The sequence below is a fragment of the Aquarana catesbeiana genome, linkage group LG13 (assembly GCF_042186555.1).
Source record: "Aquarana catesbeiana isolate 2022-GZ linkage group LG13, ASM4218655v1, whole genome shotgun sequence".
NCBI classification, from domain to species: Eukaryota; Metazoa; Chordata; class Amphibia; order Anura; family Ranidae; genus Aquarana; species Aquarana catesbeiana.
In genome coordinates, this window is record NC_133336.1 from 230,183,487 (window position 1) to 230,208,458 (window position 24,972).

General features: G+C 41.8%; 1 protein-coding gene across 1 annotated transcript; it reads left to right on the forward strand.

Moving 5' to 3' along the window:
• On the forward strand, positions 1-24,354 carry LOC141116695 (low affinity immunoglobulin gamma Fc region receptor II-like). The gene is made up of 8 exons (XM_073609086.1): positions 1-250; positions 5,320-5,586; positions 5,670-5,939; positions 19,348-19,491; positions 20,302-20,316; positions 20,501-20,575; positions 21,083-21,099; positions 24,307-24,354. Exons 1-8 carry the CDS (start codon positions 1-3, stop codon positions 24,352-24,354), a joined length of 1,086 nt encoding a protein of 361 aa, XP_073465187.1.
• Positions 24,355-24,972: the final 618 nt, after the last annotated feature.

Below are 24,972 nucleotides of genomic sequence, written 5' to 3' on the forward strand. Positions count from 1 at the left end.
ATGAAGAATTCCATCAGATTTAGCACACAATATAACACCAAAGCTTTGGACATACAGAGAGTCATCCAGAAAAACTGGAACATTCTCAAGCAAGATCCCATCCTCAATCCAGTCTTACCATCCAAACCTGAAGTTGTATTCCAGAAAGCAAAAGACCTTAGAAGTCTAATAGCACCAAGCAGAGTACGCAAACCCCTGAACCAAACCAAGACCCCTACAGGCCGTTGGACATCCCTGTTTGACCAGAAGGGTAATTACAAATGTGGAATTAGAAACTGTGGAGCTTGCCCCTTCATGGCACATAGAAAAAAAGAAGTCACTGGAACAGACGGCCGGAAGCACAAAATTGGCCAATTCATCAATTGCGGCACTTCCCATGTGATTTACGGCCTAATTTGCCCATGCGGGTTACTGTATGTCGGACGCAAAACACGTCCTTTGAGGACAAGATTTAGCGAGCACAAATGCAGCATCATCAACAGTAATACACGCCATCAGTCCATAAAAAATAAGAAAAACCAAAACTACTCAGTACCCAGGCACTTCAGAGAACACCACAAGGGAAACCCAATAGGTCTTAAAGTGTTTGGTATTTAAGCCATCAAAAAAGACGACGATATTGGGAGGAGATTCAAAAAACTCTGCAGAATCTTTCTGGATCTTCTCTCTCGGGTCAATGGTTCCCGATGGATTGAACGAAGACCTGGAAATCCATGGAATCATCTAGATACAAACCAACATCAGTATCCATCATCACCATTCCCCGCCCCGAGCACTCCCCACCTACCCCTGTCCCATCCTGCCTATTCCATCCTCTCCCATCTCATCATTTCTAATTCCCATTCACACCCACAATCATTTTCATTTTCAATTTCATATATTAAATATCTCTCATCACATTCTCAGTTTCACTTTTACATCTTTTTACATCTATTTTCAGGTTCATATTCATTTTTTATTCTCTATTTTATTCAATTTAATTTAATTTATTTTATTTTATTTCATTTATTTCATTTCCATTTTCATTTTTATTTTTATTTTCATTTTTTAATTTTATTTTTATTTTTATTTTTATTTATTATTTATTATTTATTATTTTTTATTCTTATTTTTATTTTAATTTAATTTCATTCTAATTTCATTATTATTATTATTATTTTTATTTTTCCACTGCTTCTAGAGCTTCTTTTTTTCTGCCACACACATCCCCCCCCGTCCCGATGCTCCTGTAGACCTGAGTCGCCTGTGTGTGCGTCTTTTTTCGTCCTACATGACTCACACCAGACCGGCTCATCCACTGTCAAGGACTCCACCTGGAGCTCCTTTCGTCTCCAGGCACTGACAGGAGTCAGGTCATGTGCCCGCCCTTGGAGCGCATAACCACACCCACCCGCCTGACGGCGTGCGTTCCATTGCCGGCCACACCCCCCTCATCTCCAATTCATCACATCCACCTATATCTGAGGAAGAGAGACAGCTGCGGACATACTCGGCTTCAGTATCCTCTCAAGAGTTCTTCACCCCCCTTCATCCTCCTTAGTACAGGACAGCACTCTCCCAGGAGGACGCAGACAGGCCGACATCTCTCCTCCATCCAGCCCGCAACAGGCACACAGCCTCTCCATTCATTCAGAAATATGCCATGATATGACTGCCTGTCAGTGTCCTCAGGGATCACCCCCAGGTCACAATTCTGGTTTCCCTCTGTTTCCTCTAACATCATGCTTCCTCTCCCCCCCCTTCAGGTCCACACCACCCTACAATCCTATCTCTACAATTTAAAGGAGAACACACATACCATCAACTACCACATAGGTAGGTGTGTTTTCACATCAAGTCACCAGTTCGTCATCTCCTTACTTACCTCTTTTACTTACCTACATATGTATGTTTTCTCTAAAAAACACTTTTTGGTCACATATATATATATATATATATATATATATATATATATTTATATTATTATTATTTTTTGTTTGTTACTTCATGGTCTATCATTGACCACTCGTTTATGGTACTTATAGACACCGAATCCCCTATCAAATTTCGATAGATATCGTACCTTCCATCAATTCTCTGTACATATATGTGTTTCCCGTCTATCACATTCATCTATTGATTTATGTATTTATATTCATCTATTGATTTATGTATTTTTACTCATCATTTGTTTCTTGTGTTGCATATTCTTGCCATGTGCTCCAAACTGTATTTCTAGCTGAAATTCTGTCTATATATTTTTGTTTATACATGTGTGTGTGCATATATATATATGTATATATATATACATATATATATATATTTTTTTTCTGATCTCTGTTCCACCTAGAACGCTTGAACGTGGACTGGTATGGAACACAGAAAAACGTATTTCCCATTTCAGGCCACACTTTCCAACTAGCCATTATGTTTATGCACATATGTTGGCCTACTGGCCCATAGAGACTGCGCCCTGCTTCTCAAAGGCTCTGATGAAGAGGTTATCCTCGAAACGCGTCAGCCGACTCTAAACACCCGCCTCAACATGGGCTTATGTTATTTTTAATCCATTTTTAATTTCCATGTTTTCTATATTTTGTTACCTGTTTGCATGATACGTAGTATTGGTATTATTCATTTGCTTTTATTTGCTTTTATTTTCATATGAATAAATTTTATACTTTTTGATGTGAGCAATTGATCACGCGCCCTTCATCCATCACTCTCCATATAGTCTTACCTGACCACCCCGGGGTCAGTTTCTGGGCAGCGGGACATGCAACACCATCTCTTTTAGCTTTACTACAGTTCACAATACTACTTTTCTCAAACCCAAATAGACCCCCACAAGCGCAGGAGTAATCTTTCCTTGTCCCCTAATGGCCTGGTAATGGACTGGGTGGGGGGGGACCCATGCTCTTTTTTTCAATGAGTTTTATCTATATTGACGAGACCTGACAATTCATTACAGCCACGATCAGTTTTAAATAACAATTTTTCCTTCAGAAATGTCATTTTGCTGTGGTATTGTTCTAAACATGGGAAAAATGCGCCACTTTACAGGCATACTATAGACACCCCCCAGGATATTTAAAGGAATATTTCATTTTTATTATTTCACTTTAAGCATTAAAAAAATCACTGTTTGTTCGCTAAAAAACGTCAGTTTTAAAAAATATTTTTTGCATTCATACATGTCCCCTGGGGCAGGACCCGGGTCCCCAAACACTTTTTATGACAATAACTTGCATATAAGCCTTTAAAATTATCACTTTTTGATTTTTCATGTTAGTGTCCCATAGACTTTAACGGTGTTCGAACAACCAAAGTTCGGCCCAAACTTATGCTCAGGCTGAACCGTTCACCCATCGATACAGCCAATCATGCCCATGGGAACAAATAGGATAAATACTCCATCTAGTACGATCTCCACACTCACTTTCAACACATAATTTCTCACATCCAATATGTATTGCCAAAAAACAAATGGCAAAATGATTGTGCAGTATGTTTATTAAAAACGTTTCCATTAAAAACACATCCAGTTTAATGCGCTTACATTTAAAAGTGCCCAGACCAGCATCAGCTCGATCGGCCTGTATGCATCCACAGTCAGCTCAACCAGCCCAATCATCCTCTATGTGTGTAACGAAACCACTCCACCGTCTTCTCCAGAGACTTTTCATGTGTTCAACCGGATGTGACGTCACCTCCTAACCCAGAGCAGGCTGAGTTTCCAGCAGTGGCGGCCCATCCATACAGGGTACAGGGGCGCTGCCCCCCCCAATCCATGTGCCCTGCTACATGCAGGGCACCGGACACATGAATTCCAATCAGGGTTTTTTTTTAAATTACATGATTAGATCCTGAGGCTATAATAGGCCTTAAAAAAAGGATGGGCTCGGGGGGCAGAGCGCTGTGCCCCGAGCCCACCCAGTTGTGTGACATTTGCAAATTATTATTCATTATAATCTTCCTGATTCACCTCCCGGCCAATCAGGAAACGGGTCCTGAGACCCATCACCCAATTGGCCAAGAGGAGAAGCGATCCTATTGGCCACCTATTAGGAGGAGGTGCTCTCCTGTTTAGTGTGGTCAGTTGTATATGTTATAGGAAAGCAGAGGGACCGGTAGGATCACCAGGGATTTCACATTAAGAAATCAATACAAAGAGAACAGGAGACTTTCTCATACAAGTACATGGTACAGCAGACACATATCAGGAATATGAAATGTTAGGGTAATCTATTTTTTAAAGTGGTTGTAAAGTCTAAATTTTTTTTTACCTTAAAGCATTCCTTGCATTAAGGTAAAAAAATGTTTAGGAGTCAGCCTCCTCCCTCACCCTCTCACCCCCCCATTTTACTTACCTGACCTCATTTGAGGGCCATTGCACAGAGCAGGTAAGTATAGAGATGTTTGTTATTTAAAAAAAAAAATTACCTTTACAATCATTTTAAGGTTTGATAGGTTGGATATCTATCTTCATTCGAAGCAACCTCATCTTTTGTATTCTACCAAAAACTGGGTAATATATTGCTTATGCTAAGATTGCATGATATAAAAAAAATGAAACTACCACCATTTTATTCTTCAGGATCTTTGCTTTCAGAAATGATGTCATGTTTCGGGGGTTTTAAAAAATCTTCAGGCCTAAAATGATTTTTGTTTAAATGACTCAGACAGGGAAAGTTAACCCCCAAGGTTTTTTTACCTTAATGCCTTCTATGCATGAACTTAAGAAACCTTCAGCATGCAGCTCTCCCCTCCCCCACCAGACCTACAATACTTACTCTATCCTGATCCAGCAATGTACATGAGAGCAGCTGCTCTCGCAGATCTCTTCAGCCATTGGCTCCTGTTACTGTCAGTCATATCCAATGAGCCAATGAGGAGAGAGTGGAGGTGGGGTAGAGCTGTGCTACGTGTGTGAATGGACACAGAACAGCGGCTTGGGAATGGGCCTGCTTGGATGCCCCCATAGGTAGCTGCTTGCTATGGGGCACTTGGCAGGAGGGAGGGGCCAGGGGTGCCTGTGAGGGACCTGAGAATAGGAGGATCTGGGCTGCTCTGTGCAAAACCCTTACACAGAGCAAGTAAGTATAACATGTTTGTTATTTAAAAAAAATCTGCCTTTAATATCACTTTAAGGGGAGAAGTTTTCATTGTTTAAAATAAAGATTTACCAACGTGTGGGAAAATCTCTGTGCCCAGGACTATAAACATTCCCATTTCTATAGAGAATGTTTTTTTTTTCTCATACAAGATGTGTTCACCTCTCTGTGTTTTCCTGCACACTGTGCTCTCTATGTGTTCTGTGTGATCTCTTTTCTTCTATAGGAGGGGCCATCAAACCTGTGGTGACCTTCACACCCAACTGGGGGAATGTACTAGGAGGTGACAATGTGACTCTAACATGTGATGTGCCGTCTACTGTACCAGAGGAGCCCCGGACCTATCACTGGTACAAAGATAAGAGACCAATACCTGGAGATCAACAGAGGCATTTTATCTTTTATTCTTCAGTGAAGCGGGACAGAGGAGATTACCAGTGCCGGACCATCGGTGGTGATATCAGTGATCCCGTCTTCCTAAATGTTATAATAAGTGAGTCATCCATCTCATCTCCATCATTACAGATTGTTGGATGTGAATAGAACAACCTAAAGTATCATTTTATTACATTTCAGAACTTGTCATCCTGCAGAGACCTCCATCTGTCATATATGAAGGAGACCCCCTGACTCTGAGATGTCATAATTGGAGATTTTATATTGCAATAAACACAAAATTCTACAAGGATGATCAGGAGATAAAATCATCAGGATCTGACTCCACATTCCATATTCCTAATATAACGATGAGTCAGTCTGGACTGTACAAATGTACTAAACAAATACAACGCAAGGATAGTCCATATGTGATGGAGCGCTCAAATGAATTCTTTATCTCTGTGAAAGGTAAATGAATGTCCTATTTAAACTGTATTCTTAGAAATATTAGTAGATCCAGAGGAAGGTGAACTCCCATAAAAAATATGATCTTTGAAGTGACTCTGTTGCAGAAATAAAAAAGAAGAAAAGTGGTTGTAAAGACTAAAGATTTCCATTCTCAGCATTAAGGTAAAAGAACGTTCCCTTCTGTGCTTCCCCCAAACACTTACCTGTCACCTCTCTCTGTCCAGCACTGACCCCACCAGCAGTCCTCTCTCATCTCTTCCTCCAATCACAGGACACAGAGGCAGCCATTGGCTCCTGCTGCAGCCAATCAAATTCTGTGAGGAGGGAGTGGGGTGTGTGTCTATAGACAGTGGGGGTGTAATCACATGAACCCCTCCATAGCACACAGCTTGTTATGGGGGTACTCAGAAGGGAGGAGGAGCCGAGAGTGCCAGCAGGGGACCCCAGAAGAGGAGGAGAGAGATTTTTACAGATCAGGTAAGTATAACATGTTTATTATTTCATGAAAAATGAAGCTTTGGAATCACTTTTTTTTTTTTAAATCAGATTCTTTTTATTGATTTTTAAAACATAAGAAGAGAAAAAACTCTTCCTTACAACAAAAACAAAAACAAAAACATACATCAAATTGCATTGCCAAGGACATATTATTATCCAAACATACAATCAATCAGCTTATGTTTCCTGCAATATTATGGTATATATAGGGTTACAATCAATCTATGAAGACAAATCTTTATGTATCTATACCAATTTCAGCTTTTTCTCGTATTTTCTATGATAAGTAAGTGTGTCCTTTTAGTACTTTGTACCCCTACCCCGCTCCCGGTTCTTCAACGGACAATCGGTCGGTGTAGAGGTACCTCTCCCCCCTAAACAATGGGGGGGGATAGTATCTGCTTTCTTTCTTTAACTAATATATAATTAAAACCATATAACTCATCACCGCAGAGTAAGACAACTTCTCATCAAAATTATTATGTCAGTTTGATCTATATTCTGAGTCCCTATAACATCATATCATCCTGTATCCATTCAATGTAGACAGCCTCCCTCCTCAAACAAGGGGGGTAGGCGTCTGCGTTCTGCCACCTAGTATTTTATTTTGGACCAATTGGAAGGGGGCTAAACCAGGTACCTCCAACCAAGGGTCCCATATACGTTCAAATTTTGCTGGGCTACCCCTGTTTTGGTATGTCAACTTTTCCCTCAATAGAGTTTCATTTATGGTATTCGCCCATTCTGCATGCGTCGGTGGTGTCACCGAAAGCCATTTCTTAGCTATAAGTTTTCTAGCAATAAACAATATTCTGGTGATGGCTATATATGTATGTGGTGTATATAGTTCTTCGTCCAACCATCCCAACAGACACAGCTTGGGGTCAACCACAAATGTAAGATTCCACATTTTATTTATAGAGCTGATTATTTCAGACCAGTATCTTTGCAATTTTGGGCACTTCCAGAGCATGTGTATAAGGGTGCCATTATCTACCTTACAACGGGGGCAAAAAGGTTCATCTCTTCTGTTCCATTTATATAATTTATAGGGGGTACGGTAGGTTTGGTGTATAATGAATAGTTGTGTGAGTTTTTGGGAAGAGGAAAGAGACACCTTGGGCACAGTCTCCATTATAGCAGACCATTCCTCATCTGTAATGTGACCTATATCCTCCCCCCAACTTGTCCTGCATTTTAGTGACATAGTCTTGGATATCTGCATTATTAGTGATTCATATATAGATGATATCTGCCCTTTCCTAGACATTGAATTTACCAGCTGTATGAGCACCATTGGTCTAGTTAATTCCCACTTAGAAAGTGTAGTTTGTGCTGAGATGGCGTGCCTAAGTTGTAAATATTGAAAGAACACAACATTTGGTATGCCATATTCTTCTCTTAGGGATTGAAAGTCCCGTAAAAGTCCTCCTTGGTATAACTGCTTAATATACACCACCCCACTCCTAGACCACCCAGAGAAGCCCTTTAATTTACACAGTTCGGGAAAATTGCTATTGTTCCATATATGAGACCATTCAGAGTACCCTTCATAGTGAAAATGTTGCTTGGCCTTGTTCCATATCTTATCTATAAGCACCAAAGTTTTGTATTCAGGAACCCTACGGAACTCTCCTGCTTCCAAGCACTCCACAAGGCCCCCACTCGAAAGTAATGTACGTATAATATTGCTCGCAGGGTCAGATAACTCAGAGTCCTGCCAACCCGTCAGGTGTTGCAATTGGGCCGCTATAAAATAATAATATGGGTTCGGGACTGCCAGCCCGCCCGAGTCCTTTGCCTCCTGTAGTGTTTCCAATTTAATACGCGGCACCTGTTTCCTCCAGATCAAAGAGCGAAATATGGTGTTACATTTTTTGAAGACATGTATAGGGATCCATATAGGGGCGTTGTGGAGCGCATAAAAAAGTTGTGGACCCCAGACCATTTTTATCAGGTTACATCGGCCAACTACCGAAAGGGGAAGTTTTATCCAACTGGCTGCTTTTTCCTGGAATTTTTTGATCAAGAGATTTATATTAAGTTTAACATATAGTTCTAAATTGGGGTGGATGACTATGCCTAAATATCGGAAAGTGTCTACCACCTTTATCTGGTCTGCTGCTGAGGGAAGTGGCGACGCAAGGGAGTCCAGTGGTAACAGTGTGGATTTGTCCCAGTTTATCTTGAACCCTGAATAGGATCCAAATTTACCAATTAACTCCATAAGATTTGTTAAGGAGGCAGACGTGTCGCCCAAAAAGATGAGCGCATCGTCAGCATACAAGGCTATTTTATCTTCCAAATTTCCTCTTTTAAAACCGCATATAGCCAGGTTCTCTCTGATAGCAGCAGCCAGAGGCTCTATGGCCAAAGCAAAGAGCAATGGGGATAATGGGCAGCCTTGTCTTGTTCCCCTGTGTAAATCAAAAAAGGAGGACAGTGTGTTGTTAATTCTAATACATGCTTTTGGTTTTCTGTATAGTAGTTTGATCCAGGATATGAATGTCTCCCCCAAGTTGAACTTCTCTAGCACCTTCCAAAGATAATTCCATTCTACGCTATTGAATGCCTTAGCGGCGTCTAGGGACAGGATAGCTCTTTGACCTGTATTATCTGTTGGGATTTGCATATTTAAATATAATCTGCGAAGATTGTGTGCTGTGGATCTGTTTGGTATAAATCCCGATTGATCCGGGTGCACTATTTTTGTCACCACCTTAGACAACTGCATAGCGAGGACTTTAGTGATCAATTTCAAATCATTATTCAAAAGTGATATGGGCCTGTACGACTCAGGTTGGACCGGATCCTTCCCGGGTTTCAACAGGACCACTACCACTGCCTCGTACATGGAGTCTGGTAATGAATCATTGGCATGTGCTTCCTTAATTGTGTGTAGCAATTCCGGTAAGAGTATGCCACCAAATTTTTTATACATCTCTACTGGGAGACCATCATTTCCCGGGGCCTTAGAATTGGGGAATGTTGCTAATGCAAGTTGCAATTCTTCTAGAGATATAGGTGCATTAAGTAGTTTTTTGTCTTCCCCCTGTATTGTCGGAAGTGAGATTCCATCTAAAAACTCAGTTAAGTCTTCTTCAGGGTAACTCACCTTCGAGGAATACAAATCCTGGAAAAAAGTACAGAATCCCTGCATAATTGAAGGGGTGTCCATAGCTACTTGTGTTGGTGATACTGCCAAGCGGTGAATAATTGGTGATGGCTGCTGCGATTTGGCTATTACCGATAACATATGTCCTGTTTTTTCTCCTCTCCCTCTTCAAAGTATGTTTGTGCGGTAAAGAAACGTTTGTTTTCTGCTTGTTGGGTATGTATGGTGCGATACATTTTTTGTGCGTCTTTCCATTTTCGTTCACTATCAGGTGTGGTTGTCTGTAGGAATTCCTCCTCAGCTTTGTCTACCGCTATGCTGGCATCAGCTGCCCATTGTCTGCAATTTGTTTTATTTCCTTAATACACATTCCCCTGATAAAAGCCTTCAGAGTGTCCCAAACTATACCTGGTGGGGCAGAATGTTTATTGTCTAGTAAGAAGTGTTGAATTTGTATTTGCATATGTTTAGTATCTCTAAACAGAGGAATCCAAAAAGGATTCATCTTCCAGTGCATTGGTAACTTTACAGTAGGAAAGCTTAAACTGAGCTGTACCGGGGAATGGTCGGATAGGCCTCTAGCAAGATAAGTAACCTCTGGATCATAACAGTGCGTTAATGAATTACCCAAAACTAAATCAATGCGCGACAAAGTAGAGTGTGTTAGGGAATGACATGAAAATTGTGCCTTAAAAGGAAACTTACACCGCCATAAATCAAAAAGCTCAATCTCCATCAAAAATTTTGCAAGAGCTGTATATGTCCTGGGGCCCTGAGGGCAGTACTTCCTGTGCACATCTAAAGACATGTCCAGAGTACTGTTAAAATCTCCCATGACATATACCGGTACCCGAGGATATTTTGCCAGAAATCTAGAAAGACATGGCATTATTGTTAAATTAAATGGTGGAGGTATATATACATTTATGATCACACAGATGTGTGATTCCCAAGTTCCCATAAGAAAAATAAACCTGCCCTCTACATCAATTTGTGCATCAATTTTTGTGAATGAGGTAGTCCTGGAAAACAGTATACTCGCACCCCTTGAATACCGGGTATGTGTGGAATGGTATTGAGTAGGATATTTCGATAAGTGTAACAAGTTGGTGGTGTCCCTAGTGAGATGCGTCTCTTGCAGACATATTACAGTGGGGTTCCGATGTGAGATAGAGGTGAAAATGGCAGTTCTCTTTTTAGGGTCATGTAAGCCTCTCACATTCCATGAGAGAATTGACTCTGTTCGCTTAGTCATTTGGTGTAGTTGCTAGTTGTGATCCAACCCCCAGTATTGGAGGTCTGTGGTAGATGAACTCAGATGATGCAGTATAAGTTCTGAAGTGTAGAAAGTGTATTGCGTGACTTGTATCATGTGTCTCACTCTGCAGATTTGCAACCAGCGACAAAGCAAACTTGCCTTGTGACCAAAATATATAGCGCCCATTCAACCAGGGCTTAAAAACGGAAAAAAGAAAAACAAACTGAAATGAAGTAACTTCCATTGGAAAGCCTTCCATTGGTGCCCCACAGGGCGTTTGGTGGGGTAATAAAGAGGGCTGGGACCTTGTGCCCATAAAGTCATAAACGATAGGGGTCACTGGTAAAATAAACCAAAAAAGTCAGTTGTGACTCTCTGCGGGCTCCATTCTTTCTAAGGTGAGCATAAAGAATCAATGTACGGGGTTCATGCGTTGTTTCATCCTGGTTCATTTCCACGCACGGCTGCCTGCAAATGCCTCTCGTGTCTGTCCAGCCAATTGGTAGCCATCATAGGATTTTCAAAAAAGTGCACCGTGCCCTCAGCAACCACTCTCAACTTGGCAGGGTATAGCATAGAATATATCACCGAGAGAGCACGCAGTCTCTTTTTGACCTCAGTATATTTTGCTCTTTGTTTCTGCACAGCCGCTGAGAAATCAGGGTATATTGACACTCTGGCACCCTGAATTTCCATATTGGGTTTCTGTCTGGCCAAACGAAGTATAATATCCCTGTCCTTGTAATGTAGTAACTTCAGCAAAAATGGTCTGTCGTTGCTCCCTGGTGGCGGTGGACGGAGTGGCACTCTATCGGCTCTTTCAACAGAAAAGAATGGTGTAAGGTTATTTCTCCCAAATGTGTCAGCTAGCCAGGTTTCAATAAAATCAGTGGGGTTTTTTCCTTCAGATTTTTCAGGTATAACGACAATGCAAATATTTGACCTTCTCAATCTGTTCTCCATATCCTCTACTCTATTCGCTGTTTCTGTGGCTTTAGCTGAAGTTATGTGAATCTCCTGAGAAAGAGGGGGTATATCATCCTCTAGTGTGCTCACTCTTCCCTCCACAGCAGTGGCTCTCTCTCTTATTTTCTGCATGCCTTGCCTTATGTGTAATATGCCTTCTTTCATGCTTTTTACTTCAATAGAGAGTTCAGTTAGTGAGGAGCCATAAGTGTGAACTGCAGTCAGTATATCTTGCAAGGAAGGCTCAGAGTGCTCAGTGTCTGGAGCTTTGGCTGCTTCAGAGGAAGGAGGGGGGATGGGGAATTCCTCACTGTGTGCTCTGCTGCTCTAGGGGCCATCTTCTCTATGCCATGCTGTGCTGTTTGCTGTGGGACACCCTTGGCTGCTGCCTTTGCATATGAGGTATGTGGCTGTGTTTTTTTGTGAGTGCCAGTGTCATGAGCATACCTCTCCAGGCGTGCAGCTGCTGATAGCTGTGATTCCTTCCCCGCATGCTGTGGGAGCGGGGATCCGCCATCTTGGCCATGCCGGCCGGCCGAACGGCTCTCCTCCATCCTCCCAGACACGTTTTGGATGTAAAGCGACCGGGTGTCGCTGTAGGTGTAGCCCCACGCCGGGAGCGAAGTGTCCGGTCTATGGTAGCGGTGGATCGGGCTCACTTCAGGATGTTTTATGTTCAGGATGCCGGAGCCTCTGTGAGACACGTCCTCTCACATGGAAGTCCAAGCCACGCCCCCTTGGAATCACTTTAATTATCACCCATATCACCCCCCATTTCTTAAATCTTCACCCTCCATGTGTTATTCTCCCATCCACTGGCCCCGATTTACATCTCAGGAGCCTATAGGCAGAGAATTCTGAAGTGCCCCCCAAAAAAAAACAGCTCTAATCAACACGCTCACCACAAACATAAATTCCTTCTGCAAGTTAAAATGCTCCCCAAACAAAATGAAAAATTCCCCAGTCCAAATCCCCCCTCCTAGCACAAATCTTCTCCCCCAAATCCCCCCTCCTAGCACAAATCCTCTTTCCCAAACCCCCCCTCCTAACACAAATCCTCTCCCCAAAATCCCCCCTCCTAGCAAAAAATCCTCTTCCCCCAAATCCCCCCTCCTAGCACAAATCCTCTCCCTCAAATCCCCCCTCCTAGTGTAAACTCCCCCCTCCCCAAATCCCCACTACTAGTGTAAATCCTTCCCACAAATCCCCCTCCTAGTGTAAGTTCTTCCCCCAAATCCCCACTCCTAGCACAAATCCTCTCCCCAAAATACCCTCTCCAAGTATAACCCCCCCAAATCCCCCTCCTAGTGTAAGTTCTTCCCCCAAATTTCCCTCCTAGCTCAAATCTTCTCCCCGCAAATCTCCCCTCCTAGTGTAAACCTCCTCAAAATTCTCCTCCTAGTACAAATCCTCTCCCAAATCCCCCCTCCTAGCACATATCCTCTTCTTCAAATCCCCCCTCCTAGTACAAATCCTCTCCCCCAAATTCCCCCTACTATCACAAATTCTCTTCCACAAATCCCCCCTCCTAGCACAAATCCTCTTTCCCAAACCCCCCTCCTAGCACAAATCCTCTCCCACAAATCCCCCCTCCTAGCACAAATCCTCTTTTTCAAATCCCCCTCCTAACACAAATCATCTCCCACGAATCCCCCCTCCTAGCACAGATCCTCTCCCCAAAATCCCTCCTCTAGGCAAAAAATCCTCTCCCCCAAATCCTCCCTGCTAGCACAAATCCTCTCCCCCAAATACCCCCTGCTAACACAAATCCTCTCTCTCAAATCCCCCTCCCTAGCACAAATCCTCTCCCCCAAATCCCCCGTCCTAGTGTAAACTCCCCCCCTTCCCAAATCCCCACTACTAGTGTAAATCCTTCCCACAAATCCCCCTCCTAGTGTAAGTTCTCCCCCCAAATCCCCACTCCTAGCACAAATCCTCTCCCCAAAATACCCCCTCCTAGTATAACCCCCCCAAATCCCCCTCCTAGTGTAAGTTCTTCCCCCAAACTCCCCTCCTAGCTCAAATCTTCTCCCCGCAAATCCCCCCTCCTAGTGTAAACCCCCTCCAAATTCTCCTCCTAGTACAATTCCTATTTCCCAAACCCTCCTCTTAGCACATATCCTCTTCCTCAAATCCCCCCCTAGTACAAATCCTCTCCCCCAAATCCCCCCTGCTATCACAAATCCTCTCCCACAAATCCCCCCTCCTAGCACAAATCCTCTTTTTTAAATCCCATTCCTAACACAAATCATCTCCCACAAATCCCCTCTCCTAGCACAAATCCTCTCCCCAAAATCCCCCCTCCTAGCAAAAAATCCTCTCCCCCAAATCCCCTCTGCTAGCACAAATCCTCTCCCCCAAATCCCCCCTGCTAGCACAAATCCTCTCTCTCAAATCCCCCCTCCCTAGCACAAATCCTCTCCCCCAAATCCCCTCTCCTAGTGTAAACTCCCCTCCTTCCCAAAACCCCACTACTAGTGTAAATCCTTCCCACAAATCCCCTTCCTAGTTTAAGTTCTCTCCCCAAATCCCCACTCCTAGCACAAATCCTCTCCCCAAAATACCCTCTCCTAGTATAACCCCCCCAAATCCCCCTCCTGGTGTAAGTTCTTCCCCCAAATTCGCCTCCTACCTTAAATCTTCTCCCCGCAAATCCCCCCTCCTAGTGTAAACGCCTTCCAAATTCCCCTCCTAGTACAAATCCTCTCCCACATCCCCCCTCCTAGCACATATCCTCTTCTTCAAATCCCCCCTCCTAGCACAAATCCTCTCCCCCAAATCCCCCCCCTGCTAGCACAAATTCTCTCCCACAAATCCCCCCTCCTAGCACAAATCCTCCCCGTCAAATCCCCCTCCTAGCACAAATCCTCTTCCCCAAATCCCCCTCCTAGCACAAATCCTCTCCCCCAAATCCCCCCTCCTAGCACAAATCCTCTCCCTCAAATCCCCCCTCCTAGCACAAATCCTATTCCCCAAATCCCCCCTCCTAGCAGAAATCCTCTCCCACAAATACCCCCTCCTAGCACAAATCCTCTGCCACAAATACCCCCAGCACAAATCCTCTTCTTCAAATCCCCCCTCCTAGCACAAAACCTCACCCACAAATCCCCCTGCTAACACAAATCCTCTCCACCAAATCCCCCCTCCTAGCACAAATCCTCTTTCTCAATTCCCCCTCCTAGCACAAATCATCTTTCCCAAACCCCCCTACTAGCACAAATCCTCTCCCCCAAATCCCCCCTCCTCCTAGTGTAAACTCCCCCCTCCCAAAATCCCCACAACTAGTGTAAATCCTTCCCACAAATCCCCCTGCTAGTGTAAGTTTTCTCCCCAAATCTCCACTCCTAGCACAAATCCTCTCCCCAAAATACCCTCTCCTAGTATAACCCCCCCAAATCCCCCTCCTAGTGTAAGTTCTTCCCCCAAATTCCCTCCTAGTTCAAATCTTCTCCTCCAAATCCCCCCTCCTAGTGTAAACCCCCTCCAAATTCCCCTCCTAGTGCAAATCCTCTTCCACAAATCCCAACAACTAGCAACTAAATCCCCTTAAATCTGTCCTCTTAGCACAACCCCCTCAAAATTACCTTTCCCAGTACAAATCCCTGCTCCCCAATTCTCCCCTCCTAGCACAAATCTTCCCCAATTCTGCCCCATAATACATACGCCCCCCCCATTCCTCCTCCTAGCACAAATCCCCTCCCCTATTACCCTTCCCAGCACTAACAGCCCCCCTCCAATCTTATAGGAGTAGTAAGGAGTTGGAAGGCTCTCTGTGCCCCCCCAGGCCTCCCCCCATGAACATTGTACCCACACCCGATACAAGTCCAGACAGGAGAAGTGTCAGTGAGGAGAGAGCTGGGATAACAGCACTCCTCCATACAGCAGATAACACAGGATCCTCTTAGATTGGATGGTACATGGCTTGATTCCCCACCCCTACCTCTACAATGACTGCTCCTCTCCTGGAAATGTGTGTAGGGGGTGGGGAATCAAGCCGTGTACTGTGTGATCTAAGAGGATCTGTGTAATCTGCTGTATGGAGGAGCGATCCACTGACAGGAGCGGGAGAGCACAGAAAATCCTCACCTCCTCCCAGCTCTCTCTTTGCTGACAATTCTCCTGTCTGGACTTGCAGTGGGCGTGGGTACATTGTTCATTGGGGCAGCCTGGGGGGGCACAACTGAAATCTGGGGGGCTCAGACCACCCCAGGACCCCCTAGATCCGGCCATGTACAGACGGGTGCCCCTCTAGGAAAGGCACCTGTAGACACATGTCTACAGTGCCTAATGGGAAATCCAGACCAACTTACCATACTACAGTACCTTACTACATAGAAATATTTGTTTAAATATTATTTTCTTTAGTGCTGACCATAAAAAAGACAATTCAGCATGTAAATAAATACATTTCTTTTAATTTCCTTAGTCTATCCTCATAATCATGGTCCTTCCTACTCCTTATTAGTTATTTAGTTTGTTAATTAATTAATTAATTAATTTTCAAATCCCAAACAATGTCAGTGCTGATGTGATCATTACATGGTTTTATTTATCAGAAAATCTCCGCTGATAGATGACGTTGTATTTATACACTAAAAGTTCACCTAGAAAGAGATACAATCCTTCTAAGATTTTTTTAATTTTTTTTGTAATATTATTATTATTATTATTATTAACGATTTATATAGTGCCAACAGTTTACGCAGCGCTTTACAATGTAGAGGGGGTATAGCACAATTACAGTACAATACAGAATGAATGTTTACATGAAAATATTAAAGGTGCTTCTCTAACCCACATGAGTCATTTATAGCTGTTTTTTTCTTAACCCCCCCAAACTAAATAAAATAAAAAACAACCTTAAAGAGGTTGTAAAGTCTAAAGTCATTCTTTGCATTAAGGTAAAAAATATTTAGGTGTCAGCACCCCCCCTCAGCCCCCCTTTACCTACCTGAGCCCTCATTCGATCCAGCGCTGTGCACGTCTGCAGATCGTTTCCCCCCTCACTTCCGGGTCTCACTGGCTTTGCTGGGGTACCGGGAGTCATTGGCTCCCACTACTGTCAATCAAAGCCAGCGACGACGAAGCGCGGGGGGGTGGGGCCGAGTCTCACTGTCTGTGTCAGAGGTCTCAGGTGCGATCACGCACGAGTGCCCCCATGGGAAGCGGCTTCTCATGGGGGCACTGACCAGAGAGAAGGGACCAGGAGCGCCGGCGGGGGGACCCGAAAAGAAGAGGTTCCCGCCCCCGCTCTGTGTGATTCCATTGAACAGAGTAGGTAAGTATAGATGTGTTGGTTATCTAAGGCTGGGTTCACACCTTCGACGGATGCGGCTCGCAGCAGGAGGTCCGGTGCGTCCCTGTTCTCCGTTTCAGAGATGAATCAGGGCCGAATTTGTGCCAGAATTTGGCCATAAAATGGAGCCAAAGATGCTCCGCAGCCGCAATGGAGATATGTGAACTGGCTCCATAGTCTGCTGGTCACAATTTCCTGTCATGCAAATTGGATGCGAAGAAACCCTCATCCAGTTCACATAGGTGTGAACACAGCCTTAAAAAAAACAAAAAATGTACCTTTACAGCCCCTTTAATCACCACCTTCCTCATTCACTTCGAAATGTCCTCATTTTTATCAGCATTTCAGTGAAGCAAAAACTCTCAGCTTCACTCGTTCCTACATGTGTGTTTTAGAAGCTGCACGGTGCAGTTGTGTGCTGCAATTATGTCTCTGACCTACAGAGGTCTCTGAATCCTTCTCTATCATTCGTGAAAGGACATGCAGCATTTGGTCGAGTCTTCTTGTATGAGCAGAAAACCCAAATACTCTCAGATCTGCCAATATCCAATGTGTGATGATCCATGCTGAGTGACAGCCTCAGCTCTGTTCCTATGTGAAGGGGGTGTGTCCTTTCCCTCCAATCAGCTCTCAGAGCTCTTCTCACTGATGTATCTTCAGCCCCTCCCCTTTTTTTGATAGCTCTACAAGCTTTATAAATTCTGGACTTTGAATGTCTGTAGAGAAGAGAAGATTGCAGATAAACAGGTAAAACTTATATAGGAGGATTTGTTTCATCTCTTTGTATCACCTGAGACCAGTCCCTTCACTGGGTATATGGAAGGGTTTACAACCACTTTAATACTTTATACAGGGGGACTCCTTTGCAGCACTGGAGCTCTGAGCCCAGTTATCATTCAGTAGATTGACCGATTGAAGTTTGTATGTTTATGTTGGCTTCCTCCCATGTCTCGATTTACCACTCACCATCCAGATATACATACTGGTAGAATAAATGACTTGTGACAAAGCTGTCCTTACTGGGTTCTCTATTGACGTGTATTATTGTAGTGGATACAACAGGTCAACTTAGTCAAACATGGAAAGAAATAATTTTACATCCATTGCACAGCATTGTGTGATTATCAACATTTAGAGAATAAATAATGTATTCTCATAATTTATCATTTCTAACAATTTCCTCTTCCAGAGTTCTTCTCTCCTCCAGAAATAAAAGTGACCCCGTCCAGGGTAATAGAAGGAGATGAGATGACGGTGAGATGTGACACCAGACTGGATCCGCTCAGAGGCGGCACAGAGCTGCACTTTGCCTTCTACAGAGATGGACGGACTGTGCGGGGATACAATGTATCTGATACATACAGAGTGCGGTCATCTCAGCTGGAGGATTCTGGGAATTATACCTGTGAAGTGAGGACGAGGTCTGACACTGTGAGGAAGATGAGTGATGGGCTCTATATACAGATATATGGTGAGGATATGATACGAAGTCAGTATTAGTTATGTCCAATTGTAGATTACTTTTAGACATTCATACTGTTTTGGGCACAATATCCAGATATATAATAGACATGTAGGCAGGTACCAATTGTATTTGCTAACAAATTTAGTTTGCTAGGTAAAAACTAGCCTGGCTAATTGTTAGAAGGATACACTGACTTTTCTCTAACTCTGAATTTGATGCACCTCTCTCTTGTATCATCAAACTCACATTTTTGAGAGCAGATTTTGAGCAGAAAAGTGCCCAAAAACACACATTGAAGCACGAAATGCTCAAAGAAGCTTGAAAATGCACAAAAAAAGGAAAAAAATGATCTGAGGGGAGGGTTTGTAAGAAAAAAACACTTATGCTCAAAAAAACCTCAAAAAAGCTCAAAGAAGCTCAATAAAAACACACATAAGAGCACAAGCTTCTTCAAGCTGGAAGAGAAATTAAAGCTCAACTGCCTTTAAAAGACTTTTTTTGATCTGCAGTGTGCATGAGCACTAAAGGTGGCATTTGAGTTTTGGACACTTTCTACCAAATCAACCATTGGTTTGTTACACTTTACAGATCACCTTACATGTTAAAGTTATTACAATGTATATTTTTTGCATTAAAGGTTAACTCCACTTTGGCAAAAAAAAAAAAAAAAATATAGCAAATAGAAAAAATATAGTATATACAATTGCTACACAAGCCATATTGCAATTTAATGTTTCTAAAAGTCCCCTTTCCTTTACAATCTGCAGAGCTGTAATATTCTGTAAAGTTAATGCAACATGTTTCTTACAGATAATGATTTAACCGTGGCAGTAATCGCTGCAGCCGTAATCGGGAGTCTCGTGGTCATTGTTGTCTCCGCTGTTCTTATCTGGAAATGTAAAACAAGAAAAAGGTTTTCCCATCAAGACCCTCATCAAGCAATACCTACAGCAGGTAATTAGAATTCAGTTATAGTGTAGGATTTTTTTTACTAATTAGAACCTTTCAAAATGAAATAACGGTTCAGGAACCATCACATTTCTACAAGTGGCCTTATTCAATAAAGAGATCCTTGGTCATTTTTAAGCAAAATACACCTAATAATAAGACCTCTTTGTTGAAAAAAGGCATTATCCCATCCCAACCAGTAAGAATATCTTGGTACTGGTTGGATTTGCATAGTTAATTTTAGTTGGTTACCATGGGCTTACTGCATTAAGAATATAGACATTTTATTTAATTCTTTAAAAAAGTCTAGTTGACGAATACAATAAAGTATATAAAAAATAAAGTAATAAAATATTGATTAGGCAGAACAATGCAAAACTCGATTATAATGTTTAGAGTGCATTTACTCAAGGAACCAATCCCATGACACTTATCATCAGTGCAGAAGGATCATTATAATTAAAGATATCAACTGATTGTCATTGTTAATTTAATTTCGGATATTGCCCTTTGCTTTGTGAAATAGGCAAAACAGGTATAAATAGTCAATATGCTTTGCCTGTATATTAGTTTGCTGCACCTATATCTTGTTTTGAGTTTAGTATTAACTTTGTCTAAGTAATTATATTGATTGACCAAATGCCTGTCTTTATTTAAACGCTGTTGCTGTTTATTGGGGGCTCCTTGGGGGCTCATCCGGGATGCGCACTTTACCGATCTGGTATTGTGTGTGTATATTTACTGATTTTTTCATTAAAACTTCTATTGAAAATATGTATACATACACTAAAACTTTTTTTTATATATATGAAATAGAGAATATCAATAAGCAATAGTCAGAAAAACTTCAGTCAGGGTGTTTTTTTACCAAAATTACTACAAATCAGAATGTAATTTAAAAATATTGTACACAGCCATGGAAAGTTTCGTTTTATTTTTAAATCTTGATGGTCCTGGGACAAAAAGCTGTGTTACATACAACACAACTATGAACTCACCTGCATGTGATCTTTTTCTCCAGAAAATAACACGGACCCCGATCTACAAGATGTCTGCTACACCTACCTAGATATAAGTCAGCTTTCCAAAGGTTAGTTGTCATAATAGGTGACTGTATTTGTCAAAAGTTTTAAATTAAATAGAAAAAGTATGCTTCTGAAGAAAAGAGGGTACGTTTGAAAATTATTTATATCCTCTATTTATAACTGAATTAACCACTTCCCAACTGGCGCACACCGATGTACGTCAGTAGAATGGCTCGGCTGGGCAAATGGGCGTACAGGTATGTCCCTTTGAATTTGCAGAGTCCTCGAACCCTCCCTGTAACCTCCATCTTCCTCCTTAGTGAAACCAACCTCATCCAGAGCCTTCCAGCATTTCAATACATGTTTTGTATTCCCGTACTTTTATTGTTTGAGTATGAACTTTATTCTTTATGTTGGGGCATAGAAGGTTTTGGAAGAATTTTCCATACCCTGATCTTAAAAAGTTTGAGAACCACTGCCCTAATCACACCATCTTTGGCAACAAGAATATATAAAAGTGTTTTTCTTTAATATAATATTTACTGATCACTGTTTTCTCATTCCCTTTATAGGTAAAAGAATTAAACATGTAAGTATCCATCATATTCATTGGGATATCAAAAATGCGTTTCTCGGGTCGGCGCCCGCTTCCTCAGGACAAAGTGGGGGATAATTATCAATAATTAGTAACAATATAAATTCATTTTTTTGTAGATTGATGGACTAACTGAAAGCTGAGTTATTTTTAATACCTAAAACAATTAAATGATAAAACAGATTTTCTGAAGTGTAATATAAAGTACAAATATACAAGTATGCAGATTAATTTAAAATAATGCTGATTTAATTTATATGATTGGATGCTTGAAGCTAACATGACTTTATTTTAGCTCACTTCACACTTAAAGTGGTTGTAAAGTCAGAAGGCTTTTTTTTATCTTAATGCATTCTATGCATTAAGGTAAAAAACCTTCAGTGTGCAGCCCCCCCCCCTTCCTTAGCCCCCTTCATAATTACTTGAGCCCCATCACTGTCCAGCACTGTGCAAAATAGCAGCAGCCCTCCCAGCTCTTTCCTCCTAACTGGCAGAGACAGAGCAGCTGGATCTATTGGCTCCTGCTGCTGTCAATCACAGCCAGTGGGGTGGGGAGGGAGCAGGGGGGCAGGGCCAAGCCACACTCTGAGGGTCTACAGATGCACAGAGTTGGCTTGGGAGTGAGCATGCAGGAGTGCCCCCATAGCAAGCGGTGGGGGGAGGAGCTAGGAGTGCAAGTGAAAAGACCTGAGAAGAAGAGGATCGGGGCTGCTCTGTGCAAAACAATTAAAAAGAGCAGGTGAATATGAAATTTGTGCTTTTTTTTATTTGAAAGCTTAGGAGTCCTTAGGTATGGTGGCTGCCTTTTTTATTTCCTTTTTCCAAGCTAAGCACAATTTTTGTAAGTACAGGAAATGATCTGTTAATCCTGCCAGAAAGCCAGTGTCCCTGTAACTTGGAAAGAAGGTTATTTAAAGGGGAGCAAAACAAATATATATACTGTAGATATAGCCAAAACACTGTATATATAAAAAAAGTTTTTTATTTTTTACATCAATAAAAGAATGGTACAAAATCCACAATAAGAATAAAGTATGCCTGTGTTGAAGGTTTACATAATTATATGCACTCACTGACCACTTTATTAGGTACACCTTGCATTTTTTTAATCAGGTAGACATTGGGATATCAAAATTCAACGTGTTTCTCGGGTAGGCGCCTGCTTCCTCAGGACAAAGTGAGGGATAATTATCAATAATTAGTAACAATATACAGCCACTGTTTTATACAATTTAATATCAAGACAACATCCCTGGTGATAGATATATCCAACCATCAGTATACAACCACAGAGGAGGGGCCTCATCATCCAGCCAGGAAAGGGCAAACTGATTTTAAATGGTCTAATTTATTACTCTCGATTGCATCTATAAAGATGGCTCCTCAGAAAACAAACGGCAACCAAACGCCAAACATCAATCAATGTAGCTAACCACTTCAATGGCTGTCATCCAGGAGACCCCTCAGCTGTATCTATACAAGGTGTAGAAATGGTCATAGTCCCCAGGAGAGGTGGTGATAAGTTAAGACTTCTGTATAAAAAGGATGCTTTTTGGATCTTCCGTCTAGGTACATGGAAACATATAGGGCTGAACCATGAATTGGGTGTGTCACATTTTTAATGACTTAATAAATTAACAAAAAAAAAGCGCATCATGGGGGTGTTTGCTATAAGTGACCTCGGTAGACATTTTTTCAAATTTTTCAAATTTTTCAAATTTTTACTAACTTTTTCCAAAATGTGGGTTTTGATTTTTAAATTTTTCCTATTTTTTATTCAGTCTGTTGTTCATATGATTCTTATGATGTTTTATATCTGTTATATATGTTAGAGTTTCTGCATTTGCATCCCTAAACAGGGGCGGTCATCTGCCAATTATTGGCAGCCGCAAACCAATTGTTTCACACAGATTGTTCCAATCACAAGTTATTGTTTCATATATGTATATATATATCCCTGTAATGGACATTTGTATGTGATCTATGACTAAGCGCTAAAGAAAAGTGAAACGCGTTAGCTGGTAATGCTGTTCCCTTCTATTTTTTGTGTTTTTGGATATGTTTTTATGGACTTGCTGAAATAAAGGTGATTTTATTGGATGTGCGGCCAACTAGAATTCTTTTTGCTCAAAAGACAACATCCCTGGTTATAGATATACACAACCATTCAGTATTTTACCACAGAGGAGGGGCCTCATCTGCCAGCCTAGAAAGAGCAAACAGATTTTAAAGCAGGGGTCTGCACACCACTCCAAAAATTAAAAGCCAGCATCTACACATACTGCAGCAGCTGACTTTTAATAATCGGACACTTACCTGTCCTGGAGTCCAGCGATGGCGGCACCGCAACTGATGTTTCCATCAGCTGTCGCTTGCTGCTGCCACCATTGCGGGTAAGGGAACCCGGCAGTGTAACCTTACGGCTTCACGCTGGGAACCCTACTGCGCATGCCCGAGACTCCGCTCCTCTCTTCTACTGGCCTGGCAGCAGAGGAAGGAGAAGGAAGGAGCCAAGTGGTGTCATGAAGGGCCGTGGCTGCCAGTAGTGGGGAAAGCTCCACCCTCCCCCCCAAAAGGTGCCAAATGTGGCACCAGAGGGGGGGAGGAGAGAAATGAGTGGAAGTTTATACTTTTGGGGGGAACTCCGGTTAAAATGGCCATATTTAACATTCCCGATTGCATCTATAAAGATGGCTCCTCAGATAACAAATGTCAACAAAGGCACCAAATCAGTGTGCACCGGGGAAGTCATCTTGTTTTTTAATGTATATAACTGTGGCTGTATATTATTGCTGCCATGGGATAATTACACCCTCTCCCCCATTTTTTATGTTACGAAATAAAAGTATTTTATTTTATAAAGATTTGTTACAAACTGGTACCTCAAAATTCTCTATTTTTCTCTGGTAGGATTATTGTATATGTTGTCCATGTAATTTCCTTTGAATTTAACTTAAATCTCAAACAATTTTATTAGCTTTCCAGTTCTCTTCTATGAACCCTGCTGAGCCTTTAATAAACATTGTAGCAATATATATATATATATATATATATATATATATATATATATATATATATATATATATATATAGATAAATAGATAGATGAAAATATACTGGTAGATGATAGAATTGTAAAAACATGATAGCAGTGCTCTTATAATACTAATCCAGTTATATTAACTGTTTTAATTATTTCCAGAAGGATCTGACTGTTACATACGCCACTGTGAATAATGTGACTATCTAAGAAAAGATACCAGACCCGGAATGGATGATACCAAACTCTGCACATTTCCATGGATGATATTGGTGATTCCAGTCAGCACTTTCTGAAGACCAACAATGATCAAAAAGAAGAAATAATACCGCTAAAACTATGACTGTGTCAGCCAACTATATTACCACTCTTTAAGGATCGGGCCTATTTTTCAGGCTCGGTGTTTACAAAATTTAAAATCATTTTTTTTGCTAGAAAATTACTTAGAAACCCCAAACATTACCCTAGAGAATAAAATGGCGGTCGTTGCAATACTTTCTGTCACACAGTTTTTGTGCAGTGGTCTTACAAGTGCACATTTTTAGGAAAAAATACACTTTTTTTAATTAAAAAATAAGACAACAGTAAAGTTAGCCCAATTTGTTTATATTGCGAAAGATAATGTTACACCGAGTAAATTGATACCCAACATGTCATGCTTCAAAATTGCGCCCACTCCTGGAATTGGCGACAAACTTTTACCCTTAAAAATCTCTATAGGCGACATTTAAAAATTCCTACAGGTTACCAGTTTTGAGCTACAGAGGAGGTCTAGTGCTAGAATTACTGCACTTGCTTGAACGATCGCGGTGATACCTCACCGTTTTC